This window comes from Anomaloglossus baeobatrachus, chromosome 4 (genome assembly GCF_048569485.1).
Source record: "Anomaloglossus baeobatrachus isolate aAnoBae1 chromosome 4, aAnoBae1.hap1, whole genome shotgun sequence".
Taxonomy (NCBI): Eukaryota; Metazoa; Chordata; class Amphibia; order Anura; family Aromobatidae; genus Anomaloglossus; species Anomaloglossus baeobatrachus.
The window spans coordinates 319,990,411-320,017,201 of NC_134356.1; the positions used below are offsets into that span (position 1 = coordinate 319,990,411).

General features: G+C 42.5%; 1 protein-coding gene across 3 annotated transcripts in view; it reads right to left on the minus strand.

Annotated features, from left to right (window-relative positions):
• Positions 1–18,700: 18,700 nt before the first annotated feature.
• DOCK4 (dedicator of cytokinesis 4) overlaps positions 18,701–26,791 on the minus strand; it is a 415,128-nt gene continuing 407,037 nt past the window's right edge. For all 3 annotated transcript variants that reach the window (XM_075345007.1, XM_075345008.1, XM_075345006.1), the window contains one exon: positions 18,701–24,904. In XM_075345007.1, the coding sequence (XP_075201122.1) occupies positions 24,482–24,904 (423 nt within the window). In that variant the 3' untranslated portion in view covers positions 18,701–24,481. The remainder of the gene's footprint in view (positions 24,905–26,791) is intronic.

Below are 26,791 nucleotides of genomic sequence, written 5' to 3' on the forward strand. Positions count from 1 at the left end.
TACCTACGATAAAAATTACAGACCTCTCTATTTGTAGGGGGAAAATTTGCAAAAATCCAGTGTATCAAATACTTATGTTCCCCATAGGAGACAACTCACTGTAAGACGAAGGTCTTAGGAAATCGCTTGTATACTGTATATGCAGGGAGACTCAGTGAGCTCTCTGAATGTCTCCCTGACCAGCCAAGGAATTTCTTATTCTTTAGCACTAAAATCACATCGCTGTCACTAATTTACCCATTTAAATATTTATTAAACTTTTTTTCTAATCTACTTTATGATCTGTGAAGGATCTGGGTTGACAGCAATCTTAAACGGTTATTTCCTAAGGAAGCAGATTCCAAGGAAAGTGCATCACTTAGTCTGAAATGCTATGTTGTTATCTAACTTTGCATTCAATTACATTTTTTTATAACAGCCACAAATAACAGACAGAAGAAACTATCAGCAGAAAGAGTTGAGATTTTTTGAGCGCATAATCTAAATTCAGCCTCACCTGACCCTATCATACAGGGCAGGACAAAATGTCATGTATAAATATTTAACATGTTTTCTTTCTTACTTTAAACAACTAAGAACTGGTGGTTGTGTCAATCTTACCTTCTATCGCCAAATGCAAGAGCAAAGAGAAGAGTCTTCCAGCTCTATTATGAAATATGTGACTAAACCTTCAGTATTACTTATTCTGGTTCTCTTCTCCTGTGCGGTGGTTCCATCTCTGTCCTTTATATCATCTCGTTTAAAGGGGTTTTCCTATGAACAAAGTTCATTTTAATCAAAATGTTTTACCTCACAAAAAGAATCAGCTGTGTTCCCACGCTGTAATGTCTTTATACTCTCTTGCTTCCTCCAATTGCGGAGGAATTAGAATATCACCAAAAAGTTAATTTATTTCAGTAATTCAATACAAAAAGGGAAACGCATATATTATATTGAGTCATTACAAACAGTGTGATTTTTTTTCAAGTGTTTATTTCTGTTAATGTTGGTTATGGCTTACAGCGAATGAAAACCCAAAAGTCATTATCTCAGAAAATTAGAAGATTATATAAAGCCCACTTTACACGTTGCAATTAGTTGTACAATCGCATTTGCGATGTGACACGCCCAGGTCGCATACGGGATCTTATGAGATTGCACGTAGGTCGTTCATTCGCTGTCACACGAGCGTTAGTAGTCTATGTTAAATTGATCAATGTTATGTGCGATCCTTTAGATCATGTGTTCTGTGACGTATGCATTGGGCACCTTTTTTTTTTTTATTTATTGACTTGCCAAGCGTGTGTAATGTGTAGGGATGTGTTTTTACTATATCATCTGCCATTCAGCTCTGCTACATGGCCGCTAACAGCAGACACAGACAGCCATGTAGCAGAGCTGAATGGCAGATGACAGCAGACACAGACAGAGCCGCACTGTCAGAATGAACTCGGGTGAACTTCACCCGACTTCATTGTCATGCTGCGGCTCTGTCTGTGTCGCGCCCTGATTAGCGGTCACCAGTGAAGGACTCACCGGTGACCGCTAATCTCCTAAATTACTGAAGTTAGCAGCCCTCTCTCATACTCACCAATCCCCGATCCCCGGCACTGCACGGCGTTCACACTGCTCCGGCGGCTTTTACTGTTTTGAAAAAGCCGGCCGCCCATTAAACAATCTCGTATTCACTGCTTTCCCCGCCCACCGGCGCCTATGATTGGTTACTGTGAGACACGCCCCCACTCTGAGTGACAGGTGTCACACTGCACCCAATCACAGCAGCCGGTGGGCGTGTCTATACTGTGTAGTGAAATAAATAATTAAATAATTAAAAAAAACGGCGTGCGGTTCCCCCCAATTTTAAAACCAGCCAGATAAAGCCATACGGCTGAAGGCTGGTATTCTCAGGATGGGGAGCTCCACGTTATGGGGAGCCCCCCAGCCTAACAATATCAGCCAACAGCCGCCCAGAATTGCCGCATACATTATATGCGACGGTTCTGGGACTGTACCCGGCTCTTCCCGATTTGCCCTGGTGCGTTGGCAAATCGGGGTAATAAGGAGTTATTGGCAGCCCATAGCTGCCAATAAGTCCTAGATTAATCATGTCAGGCGTCTATGAGACACCCTCCATGATTAATCTGTAAATTACAGTAAATAAACACACACGCCCGAAAAAATCCTTTATTAGAAATAAAAACACAAACATATACCCTGGTTAACCACGTTAATCAGCCCCAAAAAGCCCTCCTTGTCCGGCGTACTCCAGGATGCTCCAGCGTCGCTTCCAGCGCTGCTGCATGGAGGTGACCGGAGCTGCAGCAGACACAGCCGCTCTGGTCACCTCCACGCAGGTAATGAAGACAGCCGCGCGATCAGCTGCTGTCACTGAGGTTACCCGCTGTCACTGGATCCAGCGGTGGCTGTGGGTAACCTCAGTGACAGCTCAGCTGATCGCGCTACTCACCTCAGTTGCTGCGTGGAGGTGATAGTAGCGGCGGTGAGTAGCGCGATCAGCTGAGCTGTCACTGAGGTTACCCGCGGCCACCGCTGGATCCAGTGACAGCGGGTAACCTCAGTGACAGCAGCTGATCGCGCGGCTGTCTTCATTACCTGCGTGGAGGTGACCGGAGCGGCGGTGTCTGCTGCAGCTCCGGTCACCTCCATGCAGCAGCGCTGGAAGCGACGCTGGAGCATCCTGGATTACGCCGGACATGGAGGGCTTTTTGGGGCTGATTAAAGTGGTGAACCAGGGTATATGTTTGTGTTTTTATTTCTAATAAAGGATTTTTTCGGGCGTGTGTGTTTATTTACTGTAATTTACAGATTAATCATGGAGGGTGTCTCATAGACGCCTGACATGATTAATCTAGGACTTATTGGCAGCTATGGGCTGCCAATAACTCCTTATTACCCCGATTTGCCAACGCACCAGGGCAAATCGGGAAGAGCCGGGTACAGTCCCAGAACTGTCGCATATAATGTATGCGGCAATTCTGGGCGGCTGTTGGCTGATATTGTTAGGCTGGGGGGCTCCCCATAACGTGGAGCTCCCCATCCTGAGAATACCAGCCTTCAGCCGTATGGCTTTATCTGGCTGGTTTTAAAATTGGGGGGAACCGCACGCCGTTTTTTTTAATTATTTAATTATTTATTTCACTACACAGTATAGACACGCCCACCGGCTGCTGTGATTGGGTGCAGTGTGACACCTGTCACTCAGCGTGGGGGCGTGTCTCACTGCAACCAATCATAGGCGCCGGTGGGCGGGCATAGCAGGGAATACGAGATTGTTTAATGGGCGGCCGGCTTTTTCAAAACAGTAAAAGCCGCCGGAGCAGTGTGAACGCCGTGCAGCGCCGGGGATCGGGGATCGGTGAGTATATGAGAGAGGGGGATAGACTGACATGGACAGAGAGTGAGGGACAGAGATAGTGACCGACTGACAGAGATTAGTGACTGACAGACATTGTGAGGCGCTTCAGAACGCAGCTTTTCAGCTGCGCTCTGAAGCGGACCTTTTTTAAGCTGCGGTGCAGAGCGCACACCTGCGCACATAGCATCAGACACCAAAATCGTATGAGGGATGTCACACGTTACAATTGACTAGGTTCGTGCAACAAAACGCTCAATTCTAGAGAATGATACGATGTGTTTGCGATCAACGGTTTTGCGTTCAATCCTGATCGCAAGTAGATGTCACACGCAGATACCTCACAAACGATGCCGGATGTGCGTCACTTACAACTTGACCCCAACGACAGATTGTGAGATATATTGAAGCGTGTGTAGCGGGCTTAAGACCAACTGAAAAATGATTGTAACTTCAAAAATATTGGTCTACTGAAAAGTCTGTACAGTAAATGCATTCAATACTTCATCGGGGCTCCTTTTGCATGAATTACTGCATCAATGCGGCATGGCATGGAGGTGATCAGCCTGTGGCACTGCTGAGGTCTTATGGAAACCCAGGTTGCTTTAATAGCAGCCTTCAGCTCATCTGCATTGTTGGGTCTGGTGTATTTCATCTTCCTCTTGACAATACCCCATAAGTCTCTATGGGGTTTATTTCAGGCGAGTTTGCTGGCCAATCAAGCACAGTGATACTTGTGACGGCATGGACTTTGTCAGTGCAATTAACCCGATGTGTACTGTGGCTATGTGTGCAGGGAACAGGGAGCCGGAACTGACAGTGTGAGAGTGGCGGACGCTGGTAACGAAGGTAAATATCGGGTAACCAAGGGAAGGGCTTCTTGGTTACCCGATGTTTACCAGCGTCCGCAGAAGCCGGCTCCCTGCTGCCTGCACACGTAGCAGAGTACACATCGGGTAATTAACCCGATGTGTACTGTGGCTAGGTGTGCAGGGAGCCAGCGCTAAGCGGTGTGTGCTGGTAACCAAGGTAAATATCGGGTTGGTTACCCGATATTTACCTTAGTTACCAAGCGCAGCATGCTTCCACGTGTAGCGACGCTCCAGCGATCCCTGCCAGGTCAGGTTGCTGGTGGGATCACTGGAGCATCGCTTAGTGTGACATCTCACCAGCGACCTCCTAGCAACTTACCTGCGATCCCTATCAGGTTGTATCGTTGTTGGGATCGCTGGTAAGTTGTTTAGTGTGACTGGGCCTTTACCTGTCTCTCCATTGTCTCTGGATATTTGAATATGGCTTGAAGTCTAGCCAATAAGAGCCCAGTCTTTTCCACCAATCGTGAAGACCCCAATGGTCTGAATGGAGAGCTCAGGGGTAAAGGAAGGAGGACTGTCCATTGTCCAGAGAGACTCTTGCTACATGCTACCAATCTAGGATCTGCGGATACGATTGGCAAGCTGAACCTGGATTATAACATGGACCTCAGCATCGAATGCAAGGATTCGGCTGAGCTAAGGAAGGAATCCAGCTTGGGACAATACAGTCACTGGACTACAGACTTTGCAGGCCTCAGCCAGCTTCCTAAATCTGCCGTTATACCATTCTCGGTGAGTGCCCGCCGAAAGTGGGGTGCTGCTGGATTGGAGTAAGTAGCCCTGAAAGCTCTGAGGCATGGATATTCTAATCCCTGGTGAGCCAGCGGAAGGGTGAGACTCTGTTGCCTGTTACATTTGTTTGTTTTGATGGTTATGTGCTACGTGCCGTTAATTGTTTGGGGGTCCAATAAAGTCTTAATATTGTGATTCCCTCACCCTGTGTTGTCTGAGTAGTGTTCCGTCCATGGTTAAGGAGGTCGGGCGTTCAGTTGGGATGAGCCCTGGGCCATGCTGTCTTTCTAAAGGCGGCCGGATCAGCGGACGAGAGCACCCACTGACGCCCGTATCTCCACAATACTATGGTTATTAAACCAGGTATTGGTACTTTTGGCAGTGTGGACAGGTGCCAAGTCCTGCTGGAAAATGACATTTCAATCTCCAAAAAGCTTGTCGTCAGAGGAAAGCACGAAGTGCTCTAAAATTTCCTGGTAGACGGCTGCACTGACTTTGGTCAATCCCGATTGCTTGTGCACCTTTTTCTACCATATTTTTCTTCCACTCAACTTGCATTAATATGCTTAGATAATGAACTCTGTGAACAGGCAGCTTCTTTAGCAATAACCTTTTGTGGCTTACCCTCCTTGTCGAGTGTGTCAATTCTGGACATCTGTCAAGTCAGCAGTCTTCCCTATAATTGTGTAGCCTACTGAACCAAACTAAGAGACCATTTTTAATGCTTAGGAAGACTTTGCAGGTGTTTTGTGGTAATTATTCTAATTTTCTGAGATGACTTTTGGGTTTTCATTGGCTGTAATCCATAATCATCAACATTGACAGATGTAGTAGATGGATCACCTACAATGTGACAGGTGACATATTGTTTGCACATGTGCAATGTCTGCCGCATCCAATATTGCTTTTTATTATTTTCTACATCAGAGTAGCATGGTAGCAGATGTAAACACTGGCGCTGATTTTAATTCATTTTTTTTGCACCTGTACAGTGTCCGATTGCTGCTTTCAATATTGTCCTTCACTGTTTTTATTTTGGGGGAGGGGCAAAACTAGCAAAGTAGCATATTTACACACAGACATTAATTTTCAATGAGTGTGATAATGTTGAACGTCACGTAACCAATTTTATTGCACCTGTGCAGTGTCTGATTGGCACACTAGTGTCATGTCATCTTCAAATCGGAATATGGGAGGCTGTGGCACAATTAGCATCAGCACCAGTGGCACTGCCTGCACTAACCATCTGGCCAGGGATGGAGACACAAGCCACAGTTGTCCTCAGCCGCCAAAAGGGATATTATTACAGGAGAAGTAGTTGATATTGTGGACTGTATAGCTCAGTCATAATCTCAGTCTCAGCAGATGTAATCTCTGGGTTGATGTAACCTCTGATCTGATGCCGTCTCTTTGAGCTTGTGTTCAGATCTTTCCCAATCCAGCGCCATCATAAAGGTTAATTTCTATAGCAGCCTTTTCTCTTCCATCATCTCTGTCATCACTGATGCTTGTTAGGTAACTCATTCAAAGAAACAGCCCTCCAGGTGTTAAGGAAGACATTTCTCAAAATAATGTCCCTGTTGGTGTGGTGGCTAAGGCTACTTTCACACATCCGGTTTTTGTGTCTGCGGCACAATACGGCGCTCTGCAGAAAAACCGCAACCGCTTTTTTTGCCGCCGATTGCGTTTTTTTTTTGCATAGACTTACATTAGTGCCGTATTGGCTTGCGTACGGTCCAGTTTTTGCCGCATGCGGCAGATTTAGCCGATGCCGTGGCCGGATGGAACGTTGCCTGCAATGTTTTTTGCTCCGACAAAAAAACCGCATTGCGCCGCATCCGGCCGCTGCGGCGCATTTTTCAATGCATGCCTATGGACGCCGGATGCGGCGCGATGCGGAAAAAAACGCATCCGGCCGCCGCATGTGGTTTCTTCCACTGCGCATGCTCAGTAGCATGCCGCAACCGGAAAAAAAAACGGACGGGCCGCATGTAAAAACTTATGCAAAGGATGCGGTGTTTTCGCCGCATCCGTTGCATAGGTTTCACAGCCGGATTGAGCCGCACTGCTCAAACCGAAGGTGTGAAAGTAGCCTAAGAAAAGTCTTCATATGGACTTGGATGAGACAGATGATCAGGTAGAGTTGATGGCACAACTGAAATGTGTAGCTATATTGGTGACTGTCATAGTGACACTTGTAGACATGGTGGTAATGATGGTAGTAGAAATTGCTTGAAATTAGAGAAGAAAAAAATGGTAAAAATATCAGCTCTAGCCCATGATCTGTGTTTGGTGTTACCATTCAGACTAATTCACAAAGGGGAGCTAGAGCATGGAAAACTGCAATATCAGACCGATCCCAAAGAGAAAATCCCTGGAAATACATGAATAAATTACCATTCCCCTTCACCCCCAGGCAATTTCCGATCTTCGTTTTTTTCCTCCTCTTCTTCCAAGAGCCAGACATTTTTCTTTTTTTTGTCAATATAGTTATATGAGGGCTTGATTTTTGCAGGACGAGAACACACCATTCATTCTCCCCATATTGTACTGGAAAATGAGAAAACAAATTCCAAGTGCATTGAATTTGCAAAAAAAAAAAAGTGCAGCTGCACAGTTGTTTTGGGGGATTTTATTTTAGTGTTCACCATTTTAAAAAACTGACCCGGTGATAGGATTCCCCAGGTTGGTACGAGTTAGTAGATACCAAACATGAATAGTTTTACTTTTATCTAAGTGATGAAAACAAATTCAGTAGTTTGTCCCAAAAAATAATTGCGCTTTTGTCGCCATTTTCCGTGACCCATAGTGTTCTCATTTTTTGGAGATCTGGGACTCAGTGATGGCTTATTTGTTTGTGTCTAGAGCAATATTTTTATTTATACCATTTTTGGGTAGATGTGATGTTTTGATCACCTGTTGCGACAACCAAAAATCTATCATTTTGGCATTTGGATTATTTTTTCTCGCTTTGCCATGTACCAATCAGATTAATTGATTTTATATTTTGATAAATCGGGCATTTTTGAAAGTGGTGATACCAAATATGTGTATTTTTTTATTGTTTTATTTTCAATGGGGCAAAAGGGGGGTAATTTGAACTTTTAGTTTTATATTTTTTAAAACTCCTTTATTTTATTTTAATGATTTTATTAGTCCCCTAGGGAACTTTATGGTTACACTAGCTGATCACTTCTGCTGATCAGAGTGATAACTTAAAAAAAGCTGTATAACGCCCCTTTTATTTTGATACACAGCCAAGATAAGCACACAGATGGGGGCTGCAGCCTGTAGCCGTATGCTTTTTCTGCACTAGGTATCATAATATGGGGGGACTGTACGCCAATTTACTTTTTATTATTTAGGGCCGCAGACAGTGTGTGTGATTCCAACCAATCACAGACGCGGTCACACAGGGTGGGGGCGTGGTCTGATTGCAACCAATCACAGACACCGGGAGCGACAGTGGGCTCGGGAAGCAGTGAATAGGTATGAGATAATGATTGGACTTGGAAGAAATGAGACAGCTTCCTATTTTACAGCCCCCTAGCTGTTTCTGCCACCATTTTATAGCAAAATATTCAGGTCCCCCTAGACTTATATGGCATTCGGCCTCCAGGCAAATGTTCAGGTTCAAGTCAAGCCTGAACCATTTTTTTATTTTTTTTTTTTTTAAAGTCTGGCCAGACTTGCCAAACCTGAAACTCTGCGGGTTCGCCCATCTCTACTGATAAGTAATTTCAAGGCTGTTCACATTATCCACAGTGCAACCACCAAAGGGAAACCGTGAAGGCAAAACTAATGGCAAGTAGACTTACCTATTTATACAAGCAGGGCCACCACTAGGAATTTCAGGGCCCCATACTGGCAAAATTATGGGGGCCCCCTTGAGACTCCACCCCAGCTCTGCCTCCACCCCGCAAACCTTCCCCAGTCCGCAACCACTCTTGGAAAAACATATATACATATATATATATAATTACACACACACACACACAGTCATGGCCAAAAGTCTTAGCACCCTTGAAGTTGTTCCAGAAAATGAAGTATTTCCCTCAGAAAAGTATTAATACACCCTCTACACCACCTACCCCTCTCCATAATGCACCTTCTACATCACCCCTCTTCATAACACACCACCTACACCGACTCTTTCCATAATACACGCTCTACACCTCCCCGCTCCATAATACATGCTCTACATCGGCCCTCTGCATAATGCACCTTCTACACCTTTCTTCTACATAACACCATAACACACCACCTACACAGCCTCTTTCCATAATACACGCTCTACACCGCCTGTTTCCGTAATACACACTCTACACTGCCCCCTCCGTCACACTCTGCCCCCCTCCGTCACACTCATCACAATGTGCCCCTCTCGTCATACTGAGCCCCTCACACTCTGCCCCTCTCTTGTCACATTCAGCCCATGACACTCAGCCCCTCTATTGTCACACTCAGCACCCCCCATGTCCTCCTCTTCACTCATTACCTGTCATCATGTGCCCTCATCTGCTACAGCTACTCTTGAGTAGTCAGATTGCCCTCATTATTGACCGGCGAGCAAGGGCCCCAGCGTGATAGAGACTAACCGGCTCCCACTACGGGGCCGCAAATGCAGCTCCCGGGCAGACTGTCACACTGCCGCATCAGGCAGCCCGACAGCGCCCCCCTCACGGTCGCGCCCGGAGCAGATGCACCGCCAGCCCCCCCCACCGATAATGGTTATGCAGCTGTATACCCGTTATATCCAGCACACGTGGCTAATTTGCATGCGATGCAAATTAGCCACGTGTATAGTTGCAAAAGCAACACTGCTGGGGCTTAATAAAGCTATGTAATTGTCCTTGGCTCAGCCGGGCCCCCCCTAGTCACCAAGCCCCCTACACCAGTCTCAGTAGTAATGCCCTGATGGTGGCCTTGAATACAAGAATACTATACTACAACTAGAATAAAGTTATTTTACAAAACATTACAACTAATATGGCTCTAGAAAGCACAGTATAGTTTTCCATTCTATTTGGTGAATTTCATAAAATGTTAAATATTCAAGAAATAACACATTGGGAGCACAAAAAGCACTGAGTATATAGAGTGATCACTTTGGTGTTAATGCTTGTAATGAAAAATAGTCTTGGCCATTTGTCTAGAGAAGTGTACAGTGGTTAGGAGCTTAATCCATCTTCAGCTGCAATCTATGATTAAAAGGAAAATAACAAGGGCATCAAAGAACATTTATCAGCTTTGAGATAATCCTTGGCAAAATTGCTCACTGTAGGGGAAAATGTCTGCTTATAATGAACAAATAGTTTAAGAAATTCACACAATGATTGCAGTGAATTAATAATTCCATAGTCCAAATGCAATATTCCTTTATAACAAGTTCATACAATTGTACAGTATATAGGGCTGTGTTATATGCGATGATCGCTCTAATACACAGCACAGCGAGATGGATTCCTGCTCTTCATTCATTAGACTGAATCCACACATCTGAGCAGTCCGAATACAGCAAGGACCACATTGCATGGACCAGTTATGGGTCTTCTGACTAAAACTAGACTATGAGGCTGTTGAATTTGACACAGAAGACTGATGGCAGATTCATAGAAGTATGTGTGAATCTGGCTTTTGTTCAGCCAGAAGCAGCAGCGGTGTGAAGGGAAAATATGCAGCAGTAATAATCAGTGTAGATGTGATTCCAGCTCTGTAATAAGGTAAAGGACTTGATAGAAAGCACAGTATGATCATTCCATGTCCCTCTTTGCTGGTTTTCTCACTCTGTTCCTTTTTTTATTTTTTCTAAGTGGATAGTGAGTTTAGGAGTCAAGTGTTATAACAATTAGCTCAAAAGTGGAGGAAGAAGCAAACTTCTTTGGTAAAGGATATTAAAAAAAATATGTCTCTAAGTTTATGCTATGGAATTTGAAAATGCCACAATATAGGGGACGATAGCCTGATTCCAGGGATTTGTCACTTACCAGGCTGTGTTTTGCTTTTTCAATGCAATCAGCGTTTTATCTGAAGGACATTATCATCACAGAACAATTGGCTTTGTTCCTCATAGTTCAACTATGCCCCATCACTGCTTAGCAGCTTTCTGTCACTATACCATGTACACAGAAAGAAAATTAGAATGCTGCCAATCAGTGGTGTGGGCAGGGTTATACGACGCTCAAAATTCTGAGCTCCGCTACATCTGTAGCGAGAAAACAGTGATTTTATCATAACTTCTGTACCCAGTAAACTAAGTGATACATCACTGGAATCAGGATCTCGGTCCCTACCTCATGCGGTTGTCAGATTACAAAACAAAAAGCTGCTGCCAGATTTAAAAAGTTTCTTATTATTACCCATACTCTTGATTTATGCAAAGCCTGTTAAAAGTACAGTACTCTTAATGGAAGCATTCAGCAGATGAGTTGCATAGGAGAGAAATGTAACCTGTATCCTTTTTTGTAGCACAGAACTTGAAACACTTAGAAAGCATTATATTCTATACATTCAGTATTTACAAAGGTATCCTCACGGAAAAATGTTTTCATAACAGCATTTTTTCCTTGGTACGAGAGAAAGTGAAAATGTCGTAACGGTCTTGTTATTGATAATGTAATATGGTTTTTATTGTTGTAGATTTAAAGCTATACGTATATATATATATATATATATATATATATATATATATATATATATATACACACACTGAAGTGTTCATACACGCTGAAGAGCGATACATTATAGGGCTATCATTAATTGTGTGCTCTATAATCACAGGTGGTGCCGGCCAGATTTGCTTTCCTCATAAATTTCCCCTTTACAGTGATGCAGACCTTTACTATTTCCATATTTTCATGCAGACTTGATAGGCACTGCTTGGAAGACCTTGACGATAGTTTATGTCTCTGAGGGTAATATCAAGATTCCAGTATGTGCTTGTACTTATTTCTTCATGTACGTTATACTGCTTACATTGGCTAAATACATCCATTTAAACACATTTATGAAAACGCACATAAAAGTCTCTATGCACAGTACAATTAATAATTCTAGAAGCGAAACGGTCATTTCACAGTGATGCCTTCTCTAGGACTGAGGAGAACCTGTCTGCAGGCAGTTTATGTCAGCAACACATTAAGGCTAAACCTGGCTCAACCACTGAAAGTAGGTGCTGATGGGGTAACAGTAGAACGTATTATAAAGAGGAACCCCAGCACTCAATGTAGAATACAAGCAAGGTGAGTAAATTGAGAATTTTTATTAATTGTGATATTATGCAAAAAGTGCACCAAAAACCCAACGTTTTGGCTACCAGAGCCTTACTCAAGGTTTTGCGTAGTAAATGAATGGGAGCAGCATGGGTCACAAATGGACAGCCATCATGAGTGTTATGTAAGGTGACACAATTTTGCAACTTTTCAAAATCATCCAGGGATGAAGAGGCGACTCGTCGCATTTGCCACTGCTCCCATTGTTACACGGGACTCTTCCTCTCTCTCGGGCATCAAACCAAGACGCACTTCTCACATCTCATTTTCCTGCGTCTTCATCCCTGGTTGATTTTGAAAAGCTGCAAACTTGGGGCATCTCACATAACACTCTTGATGGCTGTCCGTTTGTGACCCATGCTGCACCCATTTGTTTACTACACAAAACCTTGAAAAAGGATTTGATAGCCAAAAAGTTGGGTTTTTGCTCCCCCTGTTTGTGGTACACTTTTTGAAGAATATCAAAATTAATAAAAATTCTCAAAATTTACTTAACTTGCTTGTTATCTACATTATTAAGTGCTGAGGTTCCTCTTTACAATAGTTTGTCAGGTAGTCCTCTCTAACCCATAGAGGTCTTCACAAAGACCGGCACTGTTCATGAAAGTCATGAAATGGTGGCGTCAGAGGTTCCTGATTCAGTAAAAGCATGCACCGCTTAATCAATCAGGTGTCCCTTAAAAGTGGTGTTTACCTCAGTGTGCACCTACCCACAGATCTTAATCCAATCAAGGACTGGAGTAAGATTTGCTAAGGTACCCCACAACTATATGAATAAGATGAGACTGCGTCACCACGTCCTGTCTCATTCCACTCATATTGGCAGAGTTGGCCAAAACTGGTATGAAAATGCCAAAGGTTACAAAAAAATTGTGTAACCGCACTGCCACTCTTATTGGTCTATCATGCAGCTCTAAAAGAAAAAAAGCTTCAGATCACTGTGGATTTTGGCAAGCTTTGACTGGAGTCAGCATTTTTCACTAAATAGTTGTCCTCCTTTGTCGCCTTTTTTCGTAGGCACTTACCCTTACATACTTGGAACACCTTACAAAATTGGCCATTTTAGAAATTCTCTAGTCTACTTGTCCAGCCATCACAATTTGGTCCTTATCATAGTAGTGGCAAGATTTTCCTGTTTCCAACACATCAACTTACTTTTATTACCATCCATTTTCTTCAATGCAGAACATAACCTCCCGAACCTGGCAGGTGCCATTTTGATTAGACTATAATATTCATTTCACCTGTCAGCGGTTTGAATGTTATGGCTGATTAGTGTATGCGGTAATACATAGAAAATATGTTTGCATTTCTAGAATCAGTAACTACACCCTAATGAGTCTACACCCCAATGCTTGTTCATTACGTAAAGGTCCGTTTACATGGACTGACAGGAGACACTATGCAAATACCAATTTGTAAACTTTTGCTGATCAGCGGTAATTTAAATGTCCGATTACACAGACAGACCAAAGCAAAGATGTGGGTGATCAACAGCCTATTTGCACTGCAAGATAATCATGAAAAGAGCATTTTTACTTAAGGTCGTCACACTAAGCAACTTACCAGCGATCCCAACAACGATAGGGATCGCTGGTAAGTTGCTAGGAGGTTGCTGGTGAGATGTCACACTGCGACGCTCCAGCGATCCCACCAGCAACCTGACCTGGCAGGGATCGCTGGAGCGTCACTACACGAGTTGCTGGTGAGCTCACCAGCAACCAGTGACCAGCCCCCAGCGCCGCGTGGAAGATGCTGCGCTTGGTAACTAAGGTAAATATCGGGTAACCAACCCGATATTTACCTTGGTTACCAGCGCACACAGCTACACGTGCAGAGAGCAGGGAGCAGCGCACACTGAGCGCTGGCTCCTTGCTCTCCTAGTTACAGCACACATCGGGTTAATTACCCGATGTGTGCTGCAGCTAAATGTGCACAGAGCAGGGAGCAGCGCACAATGCTTAGCGCTGGCTCCTTGCTCTCCTAGCTACAGCACACATCGGGTTAATTAACCCGATGTGTCCTGCAGCTACATGTGCACAGAGCAGGAGCTGGCACTGACAGTGAGAGCGGGGGAGGCTGGTAACAAAGGTAAATATCGGGTAACCAAGGACAGGGCTTCTTGGTTACCCGATGTTTACATTGGATACCAGCCTCCGCAGAAGCCGGCTCCTGCTGCCTGCACATTTAGTTGTTGCTGTCTCGCTGTCACACACAGCGATCTGTGCTTCACAGCGGGACAGCAACAACTAAAAAATGGCCCAGGACATTCAGCAACAACCAACGACCTCACAGCAGGGGCCAGGTTGTTGCTGGATGTCACACACAGCAACATCGCTGCTACGTCACAAAAGTTGTTCATTAGCAGCGATGTTGCTTAGTGTGACGGGGCCTTTACACACATTCACGATTATCTTGCTGTGTAACTGCACCTTTAGGCTATGTGCGCACTAGAAAATGGACTTAAGAAAAATCTGCACCCTGAGGCAGAATAGTGCACCTGCGGCAAAAACCGCGGTAAAACCGCTCCCTTGTTTTTTGCCGCGATTTGCCACAGTTTTTCCGCGGGTTGGTCCCTGCGGTTTTTTACCATTATCTATGGCAAAAACTGCAGGGACCTGCAGAATAGAAGTGACATGCACATTAAATCCGCTGCAGAATTCCGCAGGTAAATCCGCAGGTATAAAAAAAAACCGCAGTGTGCGCACAGCTTTTTTTTTTTATACCCAAAATGTTTTGCAGGGGAATGACTGCAGAAATGTTAGACACATTTTCTGCAGCAAATCCGCGGTAAAATCTGCAGCATGCACACAGGGCCTAAGGTTCCGTTCACATGTCCATTTATCTTCTCCATCTGTTTAGATTGAAATTGAGCAGAAACAGAAGCAGCATCCTTCTGAAAGTAAACAAATAGTATCCAGACGAACGCCTTATAATTCAGTGCGGCCCCTCTGCTTCAGTTTCAACTGGATCCTAATTCTGTCTGTCTGTTCCATTTGTTGGTTCTAAACAGAACTGACAAACGGAAAAGATAAATGAACAATGAACCGAGCCTAAGGAGCTAATGTGCTATGTGGCAGGTGCAGCTGCAGAGGCGGTTTTGGCATAAATCATGAGCTGCACAAGCTTTTCTCCTTGTGTTCTGATTATACATATTAGATTGAGTTTAAGAGACAATTGCACTTTTTTTTTTAGACTTCAAGTAATAGTGTAACTCAGGCATCATTGTGTTCTAGCTGGTTAGGCCCCAAATGGGAAAAGAAGATGGAAAAATTCTGCAGCAATGTTACACATTTGCTGCATGTTGGTGTTTTTGCAGCGTTCTTTCAGTGCATATTTTTTTTTTAGGTGGAAAAGAAGCTGCATTTTATGGTACCAGCAAAAGCAATGAGACTTCAGGAATCTCATGCAGCTTTTTTTTTTTATTTGAGCACTGTGTTTTTGAAAATCTGCAGCATGTCAATTCTTTCAGTGATTTTGCAGTCGTTTTCACCTATTGAAAGTAATGAAAAGCTGATAAAATGCAGCATATTTTGCAGCATTTTGGTAAATAAAACTAACAATAAGTTGTAGATAAATCACACATGTAATGTGCCTGGAAAATACGATTACAAAAAACTATCAAAAAAGAAGTTGCACAAAAATATGAAGATATGTGCTGTATGTTATAAGTAGCATTTCTACTACCAAGAGTGAAGGTTTTGGCTGCAGAAAAAAACCCCACTAAGGCTATGTTCACACGTTGCGTTTTTTTCCGCGTTTCTGCAGCGTTTTTAGCAGCAGCGTTTTTGCGCTAAAATGCATGCGTTTTTGATTGCCAGCAAAGTCTATGGGAAAAGCAGAAATCCTGTATGCACTTTGCTTTTTTTTCAGCAGCGTTTAATTTGCATATTTGTGGTCAAAAACCATGCTGAAAAAGAAGCAGCATGTCAGTTGTTTTTGCCATTTCTGCAGCGTTTCCTTAACATTGGAGTCAATGAGAAATGGCAAAACGCAACCAAAATCACAATTCCTGCGTTTTTCATGCTTTTTACCTGCTTTTCCACTGCGTTTTTGGCTCCAAAAACGCATGCTTTTCTGGACAAAATTTAATGGGTTCTAATGTTCCTTTACACACACACAATAACCGAAAAGTTAAATGTTAAAAAATTAGAAACTTCACCTATTTTTCTGATAAAATGTGCATAACCACTATTTTTTCATTAAAATTGATAATTTCCCATATAGTTTTATTAAAAGTTAATTTTATACTTTTTTTCTCTTTTTTCATTCTTTTTGACTAATTCAACTTTATTTCTCAGTGTCTTGATCTCAAAAACGCATCTGCAGAAACGCAGGTGAAAACGCAGGTAAAAAGCGCTAAAAACGCACTAAAAACGCGGTAAAAACGCATGCGTTTTTAGCGCTAAAAAATGGTCAAAAGCCATTTGGTCAAAAACCAAGGGAAGGAAAACGTGCAGAATAAACTGCAGGTACTCCGACGCAACGTGCGCACATAGCCTAAGAGTGAACATACTCTTAGGGCGGCTTTGCACACTACGACATCGCAGGTGCGATGTCGGTGGGGTCAAATCGAAAGTGACGCACATCCGGCGTCACTTGCGATGTCGTAGTGTGTAAATCCTAGATGATACGATGAACGAGCGCAAAAGCGTCGTTATTGTATCATCGATGCAGGCTCCGACATTTCCATAATGGTGGTGCAGCGACAGGTACGATGTTGTTCCTCGTTCCTGCGGCAGCACACATCGCTGTGTGTGAAGCCGCAGGAGCGAGGAACATCTCCTTACCTGCCGACGGCCACAATGCGGAAGGAAGGAGGTGGGCGGGATGTTTACATCCTGCTCATCTCTGCCCCTCCGCTGCTATTGGCCGCCTGCCGTGTGACGTCGCTATGATGCCGCACGACCCGCCCCCTTAGGAAGGAGGCGTGTCTCCAGCCAGAGCGACGGTCGCAGGGCGGGTGAGTGCATGAGAAGCTGGCGTAGCGATAATTTTCGCTACGCCAGCTATCACAAGATATCGTACCTGCGACGGGGTCGGGGACTATCGCGTGCGACATCGCAGCATCGGCTTGCGATGTCACAACGTGCAAAGCCCGCCTTAGGCTATGTCCGCACGCTGCATCTTAGTGCATCTTTTTCCTGTAGCCACAGAAACGCAGCTTGTGGCCCAAAAAAAACTCATAAAAGAACACATGCATTTTGCCGCTTTTTTGTTTCTACGATAGGACAATTGATAGAAAGCTAAAATAGATAGATAGAAAAAAATAGAAAGAATAGATAGACAGGAAGTACATATAGAATAGATAAGAAAGAAATAACAGATTAGTTTGATATATGGAGTGATATCTAGCTTGGCCACCTGTTTTTTTAAATTATTTTTTTATATGGAGACAGTACATATTCAATGAAGGTAATGAGCGGCCCAAGAAGCGAATGACCGGCCGTGGGAGTAGTGTGACAGCCGCAACGGTGACTCGGTAAGTATGAAGCACTTGCTCTTACCCTTTGTGGCAGATTCTGGTCCCCATAGACATTATATGGGGACCGGCATCTGGCCAGATACCAGGGATCTATCCCCGCCAAGCTAGAGTCAGCAGGGTATTGATCTGTCAGTCCTCTGAAACGCAGGGACAAAATGCAAAAAGAATGGACAAACTGCATCTTGGCTGCAAATCAAAAATGAAGCCAAAAAAAGATGGACTGTGTGGACAGCAAAATAGAAATCTCAGACTTTTCTGGGGGAAGGAAATGCATGCACTTGGGAGCATCTTTTGTGACCCCAAAACTTCACCAAAAACACAGTAAAAGAAGCAGCGTGCGCACATAGTCTTAGGGTAAGTGTACATGTTTGGTTTTTACTACAGGATAATCTGCTGCAAATACTCAACTGTTGGCAGGAAAAACACTACATAAAATATACACATTTTGCGTGTGTTTCTACTTGTGTTATTTTCCCTTTCATTTGAATGGGTGAAAAACATTGGAAAAACACTGAAAGAATTCACATGCTGCTTATTTAAAAAAAAAAAATCAAATAAATAAAAACACTTTAATGGTTCAAATCTGCAAGGAAAAAATAAGCAGCATGTGGCTGAGATTTTAGAAATATCATTCACTTTGTTGGTACTGTAAAACATTGTGGGGGGGTTTATATTCCATGCGAAAAAATATAAGTAGAGGTGAATAGTGACATCACAGGAAAAGGAAGTAGCTAGCTTCTCCTCCCACTTATATATAACTGGCAGTTTTGGACATGCAGAAAATGAAAGGTAACAAAGGTGTGTATGCATTTTGTTTTAAATCAGGAGACACACAACAGGAAAGGTTTTGTCCAAACCTCTGGAAATAGGCTTTAATTTTACAAGAATGAGAACTAGTCTATTGTAAGCAATTGAAAGGAACTACATACACTGCACACATTCCATAGACTAAGGAACATTTTAAAAGAAAAGCAAAGCATATATATATTATCCAAGTAACTTTATTTGATTTTGCTCCATTGCGGGACCATCTAATATGCACATCTGGTAAAGAGTTCATCATAATAATTATTATGCATGAATGAGTCCAGTAACACACGCATATATTAAATGTAACACTTCTGCTGGTTGCCAGATATAGAAGATGGCCGCAGAAAAAAAAAAACAAAAAACAAAAGAACAAAAACACTTGCTGTAAAACACTGTACAACAAATCATCTATATACTACACATAAAATCAGAAGAGCCTGTTATATCAGAATGTCGAAATTGAAACTGACGGCAATGTATCTTTATATAAATCTATATCCTGTATATGCAAAGATATACAAACAAGCATATATTCTTCTCACCCAGTTATCTGTTAAATATGTTAAAAACACAACACTGTATGTTATATCCCAAAGCCACAACCAGTTCTAAAAATTCCAAACTGCAAAATAGCCTGGTACAAAGCTACGAGTTCTAGCCTTCTTTAATATCTTTTACTAAAACATAAATATTCTTTACCATATATTTTCTTCTGACATTCAAAATTGTAAAGTCAATATGGCTGAATTATTATTTAAAAAGCAGATATTTACAAACTGTTTCAATACATAAATTATTTGGCATAATTCTCACAATCATACTGCATATGCGCGCCTGCTTTTAAGTGGAATATTTTATTAAAGTTAACAAAATTATGTACAAAAATACTCGAATAATTACTAAAAATGTAATTAGTTACCTGCTAAACAGTTTTCTTGGGAAAAATATATAAAAAGTGATCATTTTTCTTTCAACCGGACTGTCTTTAAAAGCAAAATACACGCTTTTCCTAAAAATCAACTTCCCAGCAAAAAAAGGGAAATACTAATTTTTTTATTTATTTCTTTTTTTTGGAAAGAAGGATTTAAAAGGTATAACCATTTTTGTGAATTGCCATAAAAGCATGAGAGCGATGAAGTCAATTGTGTAAGGTGCACTGTTCTTGGTGAGAATGTAAAATTATGCGCCAGAACAGGTGGCAGTTTTGTTGGTAGGAACATAAAATACAGTAATACAGCAGAAATACACAATGCCCAGGATTCAAGGACTAATGACGATGAGACAGCACACAGGCTAGAAAGGCACAACATTACATCTGTACAATAGTTGGAGTGGAAAATTGCATTGGTTGGGAATGTTCTGTATGGATGCAAATGTTTATTGCATTATTCTCCAGCTACTTTATTTGTGCACAAAAGATAACCGGAGACACAGGTAGAAAATCTGATAGATAATGGGATGTGCTCTGCAGAAATAATAAAGGGTTTTATTTATCCTAAAAATAAGCCATCAATGGTGTTTTATCTCTGGGGCCCTCACTGGGCAGCAGAAATGGGTCTCAGTTTTTCACAGTATATTCAGGCACTAATACTTCTCCATGTGAAGCTGCACCTGATACTACAACTTAGCCCCATTCATCAGACCAGTGGTGTGCTGCCTTCATTCTGCTGATCTGTGGGGCCCATAGATTGAACCCCGATTAAAGATGTTGTCCTCTACTATGACAACCCCTATTATTGATACCGATAGAATTTGTATATTAACCTTCTGATTTCATGCCTCCCCCAGGTAAAATAAAAACAACAAAACATACCTTCCATATCGGCGCCCTTCCAGTGGATCGAGGGCTCGCATGATATTGTGAAGTCACGTGAGCCCCTCGGCCAATATAGGCAGGCTTCTGTCTCCTCGCCTTCGGACACATAAGCAGTCAACAGGAAGTGAGTGGCAACCGCAGCGCTCACTTCCTGTTGATTAACTCGTTGTCCAAAGGCAGGGAAACAGAAACCAGCACTGACTGGGCACAGAATTCACGTGACATCACAATGTCACGTGAGTCTCAACACCGCTGGAACCACGCTGGCCACGGAGGGGAGTATAGGCTTTTTTTTATTTTACTTGGGGAAAACGTGAAATCAGAAGGGGTTGTCCTAGTAGCGGACAACCCCTTTAATCACACAACTAAGGATAGGCCTTTAATGTTATATTCTGGCAAGAGCTCTTTAGTAGCCTATACAACTAACCTATCATTTTGAAATGGGAAGACTACGGGCTCGTTCAAACGAGCGTATAATATGGACGTGTGCTATCCAAGGAGAGATCGGATTGCATGCCGACCAATGTAATTCAATATGGCAGTTCACATGACGTCTTTCACATGACCTTTGTGAAAACGATTGGAGAAAACACAACACTCTTCCAAGTCTCGGATGAGACCTGCTCATTCAATTCTATGGGTGCATAAAAATTGGATTGCACACAGAGCATCCATGTAGCATCTCATTTTTACAGATACATTTCTATTCTTAACCTAGAAAACAGTATTTGATTGTGTACATTTCTGAATGTAGATGTATGAAAGCGGATGCTGTCTGGATGTCAAATGGATGTCACACAGATATCACATGGATGACTCTGGACAACTTTTAATACGCTTGTCTTTCCTGACCTTAACATGTTCCTGAAACTCGTAAGTATCCATATGACGTGCATTGGCGAAAAAAAAGTTTATGACCAAGAGCTGCTGCACTATTATCTAAGCTGTTGTGAATGAGTTTCTGCTCCATCCACATGTACTACCGTAGATAATAATTCAATGTGCATACTAAATAAACCATGAAGCCAATGTACTGAGAGGTACAACTATTATTGCTTTTAAGATCCAAGCCATCATCCCATAACTGTCATGATAACTTGGTAAGAGGGGAACTGTTGTACTGGCATCTATACAGGACATCTTACTTTACATAGAGCACGCAAAAATGATTGCTCCCTGTTATTAAGAAATAAGGAGAGAAATCAAGCTCCCGCCTAAATACCTCTGATAAATCTAGTTTACTAGTGTATACAGAATACATAATATACCCTACAGTACTAATCTGAGCAGTGTCCTTAGGTGTGCATACTAACCTGCAGCACCTGGAGCAGTGATACGACTACATAGGAAATATACTGGCACCTTACAGCACTAGATAACTAAACTACGTTTCCTCACTTCAAGTATCCAGCGGTTTAGTGTAGAAAGCGCTTTACATATCATAAAGAATTAGCTTCAGTTTCTGGCGACTACGCCAAGTGTAATTGTTATACTATTTCTAGTTTTTTTCACATTCTTCAGAAACTGGCAGGCTTTCATGGGTGACCTGTAACATACTGCAGAATCCAGTGATCTACGTAGACGTTTCCATAGATGTGTGTGCGCGGCAATGACTATCATCGTCTGCTTGTTGCATGTCCATCCAATACCCGACTAAGCAGATCATTAAATATGATTGACAAGCAGATACGAAGCACCTCTACTATTATCATAGGTACCGCAAACTTCCATAAAACAGCGCTGGAACCTCAGTCAGGGGTCAGAAAAGAAAAAGGGGTTTTTTTTCTTATCTAAGGCTAATTGGACTATGCTTTTCACATTTTTTTGCTTTTACTACATCAACTTTCAGGAATACTGCATTAAAATAATGCCTGATATATAGAAAATGTTCCTTGTATTGCTTGGTCCACTGCATAACCAAATAGACTGAATTAGAATTAATAGTCCAGCAGAGAGAACACATACACATCTAAAGTTGTAGAAACACTGGGGTTGCAAGAAGTGGTTGAATGCAAGGCACTTCTAACATTGGATCTGATTTAGAGTTGGTTACTTAATCATCCAGGGCCATAATACAGAATCAGTACCTGGCACTCCGCCTATCACAAGCTATTCTGGCCTATAAAAAAAAAAAATCTAGGTTTGTATTTTGTGGCTAACGTGTAAAGTTGTTTGTTTTTTTTATTTTTTACAATTGTGAGAAATTAAAAAAAAAAATAATATAAAGTTGATTACTAGGAGAAAACAGTGATGTTGAGGTGAAGACGTACAGGACAGTGTTGTGAGGAGCTGTGGTACTTTACTATTCCACTACTAATTAGCATATCCTTTGATACATATGCTGCGATAAGGGAATGGATTCATATGTGTGTTGAATATTTTACTAGTGAAAAGATATAAGTGAATGTGCATCGTTGACTTGACCTTCCTGAATTAGCAAACTCCTCTTGCAACATAATTTACCGGAGTATACAATGTGCTCCCACTTTGGAATTTACTCCTTAAAGCAATTTGGTTCTATATTCCAATGAAGTAACGAAAAGTCATTCTTTTAGGCTCCATTCACACTAATACTACTCCCAATTACACTGGGTCTCCATTTCTTTTTTTTATGGTGAAAATAGTCAACTATATTTTTGCCGTAAAATTTTTTAAAACCCAACATAGCCTAATGGGCTGATGAAAAGCCAAGAAAAGGAATAGTTGGTACCTATTTTAAAAGTTGGTATGTCTTAGTTAAAGTTGTTGTCCAATACTTTGACAACCTCTTCTTATTCCCCTTTGTCGCCCTTATAAAAATAAATAAGCCTACACCCCCCTCTAATGTGGCCACAGTTTCAGCAATTTCTGAAGCAGTGTTCTCGTGGCCCATGTGACATTGTTATGACACGCTGGCACCGCGACCAATCAGCGCTGGTTTCCTTCTCCCCACCTTCCGACGTTTGAGCAGGAAGTTACATCCTGCTCAAATGTCTGAAGGTAGGGAGACAGATGCCGGGCGCTGATTGGTCACAAGGCCTGCATGTCAATGTCCTGTGGGCCCCCCGAAGGTGGCTTTAGACACTGCCGAAACCGCGGTTGCACCAGTGGGGATTATCGGTTTATTTATTTTTACGGGGGCAAACAAGGGAAATGAGTAGGGGTTGTCTAAGTAGTGGACAACTCTTTAAAGAACAAACCCAAGGGTTTAAAATGAACAGAGGCTTTATATATTAAATACTGTGTAAATCTAACTCAGATCCATCGTTTTTTAAGATACAAGGACATCGAAAAACCGCACAAGACAAAGCTGTAGAAAAGTTTTGCATTATTAAACCACTAAAGCAACCCTAGTTTTACTGCCTTTCACACATTGCTTTGACAAGTGGATGCACGCCGATAAAAAGCCAATAGCAAGGCTGGAAGCAGAGACATGTATGTAGCATACAGCACTTTTCTGCAATGGCCGCTGGAGCAATCTGGTAGGACATGCAGTTCTGAGAATCCCCTTCCCTTCAGTTAATAAAAACATTACAATTCTTTCTGCATATACAAAATGCACAAAGTACGGAAGATAATTTATCGCCACTGAGCAGAGATTTCTATATACATTATCCATGTAAAATCCCTCATTCTTTAAAGAAAATGAAGAATAGTATATTCAGAAAAGTAAGATATTAACAGGGTCATCAAATTAATATTAGAAATTGGAAGTTAGCGTATATTACAAATTTGGAATTGTTGGCTGGTTTAATGGTTAAACGCAATAAATCAAGTATCTTTAAAATAAAACCAAAACACAAAAACTATATATCTATGAAACAAATAATTAGACATTGTATACAGAGCCCAAAAAAATCCATAATGAATTGATAATATCAAATTCATATCCAGTAAGCACATACTCCATGAACGTATGTGGTTTTGTACGTGATCCAAAGTGCCTCTTGTCAAGTTACTCCTGAATTAATATCTCTATAATAATGTGCAAAACAAGAATACATAACAAAATTCTTCACTTCTTTAAAAGAACCAAAAAGTAAACAATTAAAGTGCCCTTTACTCTTATTACATCTATAATCCTTGTGCAGTCTTCCTTTATCACTGGACCCCTTGGGGTTACTTGTTCTGTAAGGTCATACTGTTTGTTCAGCAATTCTGTTACAACTGAGATACTTTCCTTGGGAAAGGCCTTGGGCGTGGTAATGGATCAGTCCTTTTGCCATTCTCCAGACTTGTTGGACGTGCTGGGCCAGGTTTGGGTGGTAAAGCTGGAGGGTCAATAGGAGCAGGTATGGAAAGACATTGTGGTACGGGTATAGGACGCCTTAAGGTCCGTTCATACACACTGTAGGGAGGTGGTGTTTTATTCTCCTTTCTTGATGGTTCCTCTGATATACCATAACTTGAGCTGGATCCGGTTTGCTCAAAGATTTGACTGTCGAAACCTGACATTTCTGAAATGCTGCAACGACTTAGAGAAGAAATGCCACTGCTGCAGCTTCCAGACAAGACTGGAGAATTGGACATCATGCTTGAAGGATGGCAATCCACAGGAGATGGAGTAAATGACTGCATTGAGCCCTGAAAGACATTGAACAAAGCTTAGTAACATAAAACCTAAACGAGGAGATGAGCTCGAGAGCTTAACACCATGGTGTAATGTAATCCCTAAAGATTGAAATCAAATTCTCTGGAATTTACCATGAGGGATAGTTCTATAGTCTGTAATGTTTAGGTAGCTGGCCAAATCAGCGTAGTAAGCCCTGCAATCCTAATCATGCTAACCTTTTCTCCTCACAGATAACCTTGACACAGACCAGTGTGGTCAGTACATCGCATATGTATAGGTGGTGTCACACACAGCGACAACGACGTCGCTGCTACGTCACCATTTTCTGTGACGTTGCAGCGACGTCCCGTCGTTGTCGCTGTGTGTGACATCCAGCAACGAGCTGGCCCCTGCTGTGAGGTCGCCGCTCGTTGCTGAATGTCCAGCTTCATTTTTTGGTCGTCGCTCTCCCGCTGTGACGCACAGATCGCTGTGTGTGAGACAGCGAGAGAGCGACAAAATGAAGCGAGCATGGAGCAGGAGCCGGCATCTGGCAGCTGCGGTAAGCTGTAACCAAGGTAAACATCGGGTAACCAAGGTGGTTACCCGATATTTACCTTAGCTACCAACCTCCGCCGCTCTCGCTGCCAGTGCTGGCTCCTGCTCTGTGCACATGTAGCTGCAGTACAGATCGTGTAATTAACCCGATGTGTACTGTAGCTAGGAGAGCAAGGAGCCAGCGCTAAGCAGTGTGCGCGGCTCCCTGCTCTCTGCACTGTGACATGTAGCTGCAGTACACATCGGGTTAATTAACCCGATGTGTGCTGTAGCTAGGAGAGCAAGGAGCCAGCGCTCAGTGTGCGCGGCTCCCTGCTCTCTGCACATGTTGCAGCACTGTCGTTATGATCGCTGCTTCGGCTGCTGTGTTTGACAGCTAAGCAGCGATCATAACAGCGACTTACAAGGTCGCTGCTACGTCACAGAAAATGGTGACGTAACAGCGACGTCGTTGTCGCTGTCGTTTAGTGTGACCCCAGCTTATGTCTGTATATACTTATCAGAGATCAATAAATCACCAAAGCAACAGGTTTTTGGTTATTTATACTATACAAAAGGGGAGTCGTGGGTGTGACACTATACATAGCAGAGGACACTACGTAGGGCAGAGGGGGAACGTCCCGTGAATGCCATTGTCTGGTGTATAACACTGTATACGCAGAAGGAGGAAAATCCTGTGCATGACATTGTACACGGCAAGGGGGAAAAGTTCCGTGAAAGACATACATGGAGAAGAGCAGTTCTTTGGAGAACCATCTGGAAAGCTGTGAGGTCCAAAGGCCAATTTGTTGAAATATTGCCGGCTAGACCATCCAGGTTTTATACTAACCGCAGTCCCAAGTTGTGTCTTGTGCACAGGTTAGCCCATTATTATTATCATCACATCCATGGACGGTTGTACTTACAAGTCTCACATGGTGCATTGAATGTTTTCTCCTGTTTCATAGTCACTGTTGTATATAGTGATTCCTGAGGTTTGCAAAGTATATAGCTTACTACTCAATGATGGCTGGTAACGGTCAGATCAGCAAGTTACTAAAGAACCCAATAATGGAGCACACAAAATGGGCATGCTTCCTTCCATCAATAGTGAGGTATAGGTTTACTAAGTCTGTGTCTACAGTATTGTCAGCTCCCATGGGTTTAATAATGACCTACAGAACGCAGACAGCCAGATTCATTTAGGTTATTTTGATTATTTCACAGAAAAAAAAGTTGTGTTTATGTAGTGACCCATACAATGCTGTTTTCATATCAGACAAAAATACATAACTGGCTTTATTAATTTATCTTCGACCAAAGCCGGTATAATTTTTTCATATCGCCAGTCTGCAGTGGAACCGATATAGAGAGCTACAAGT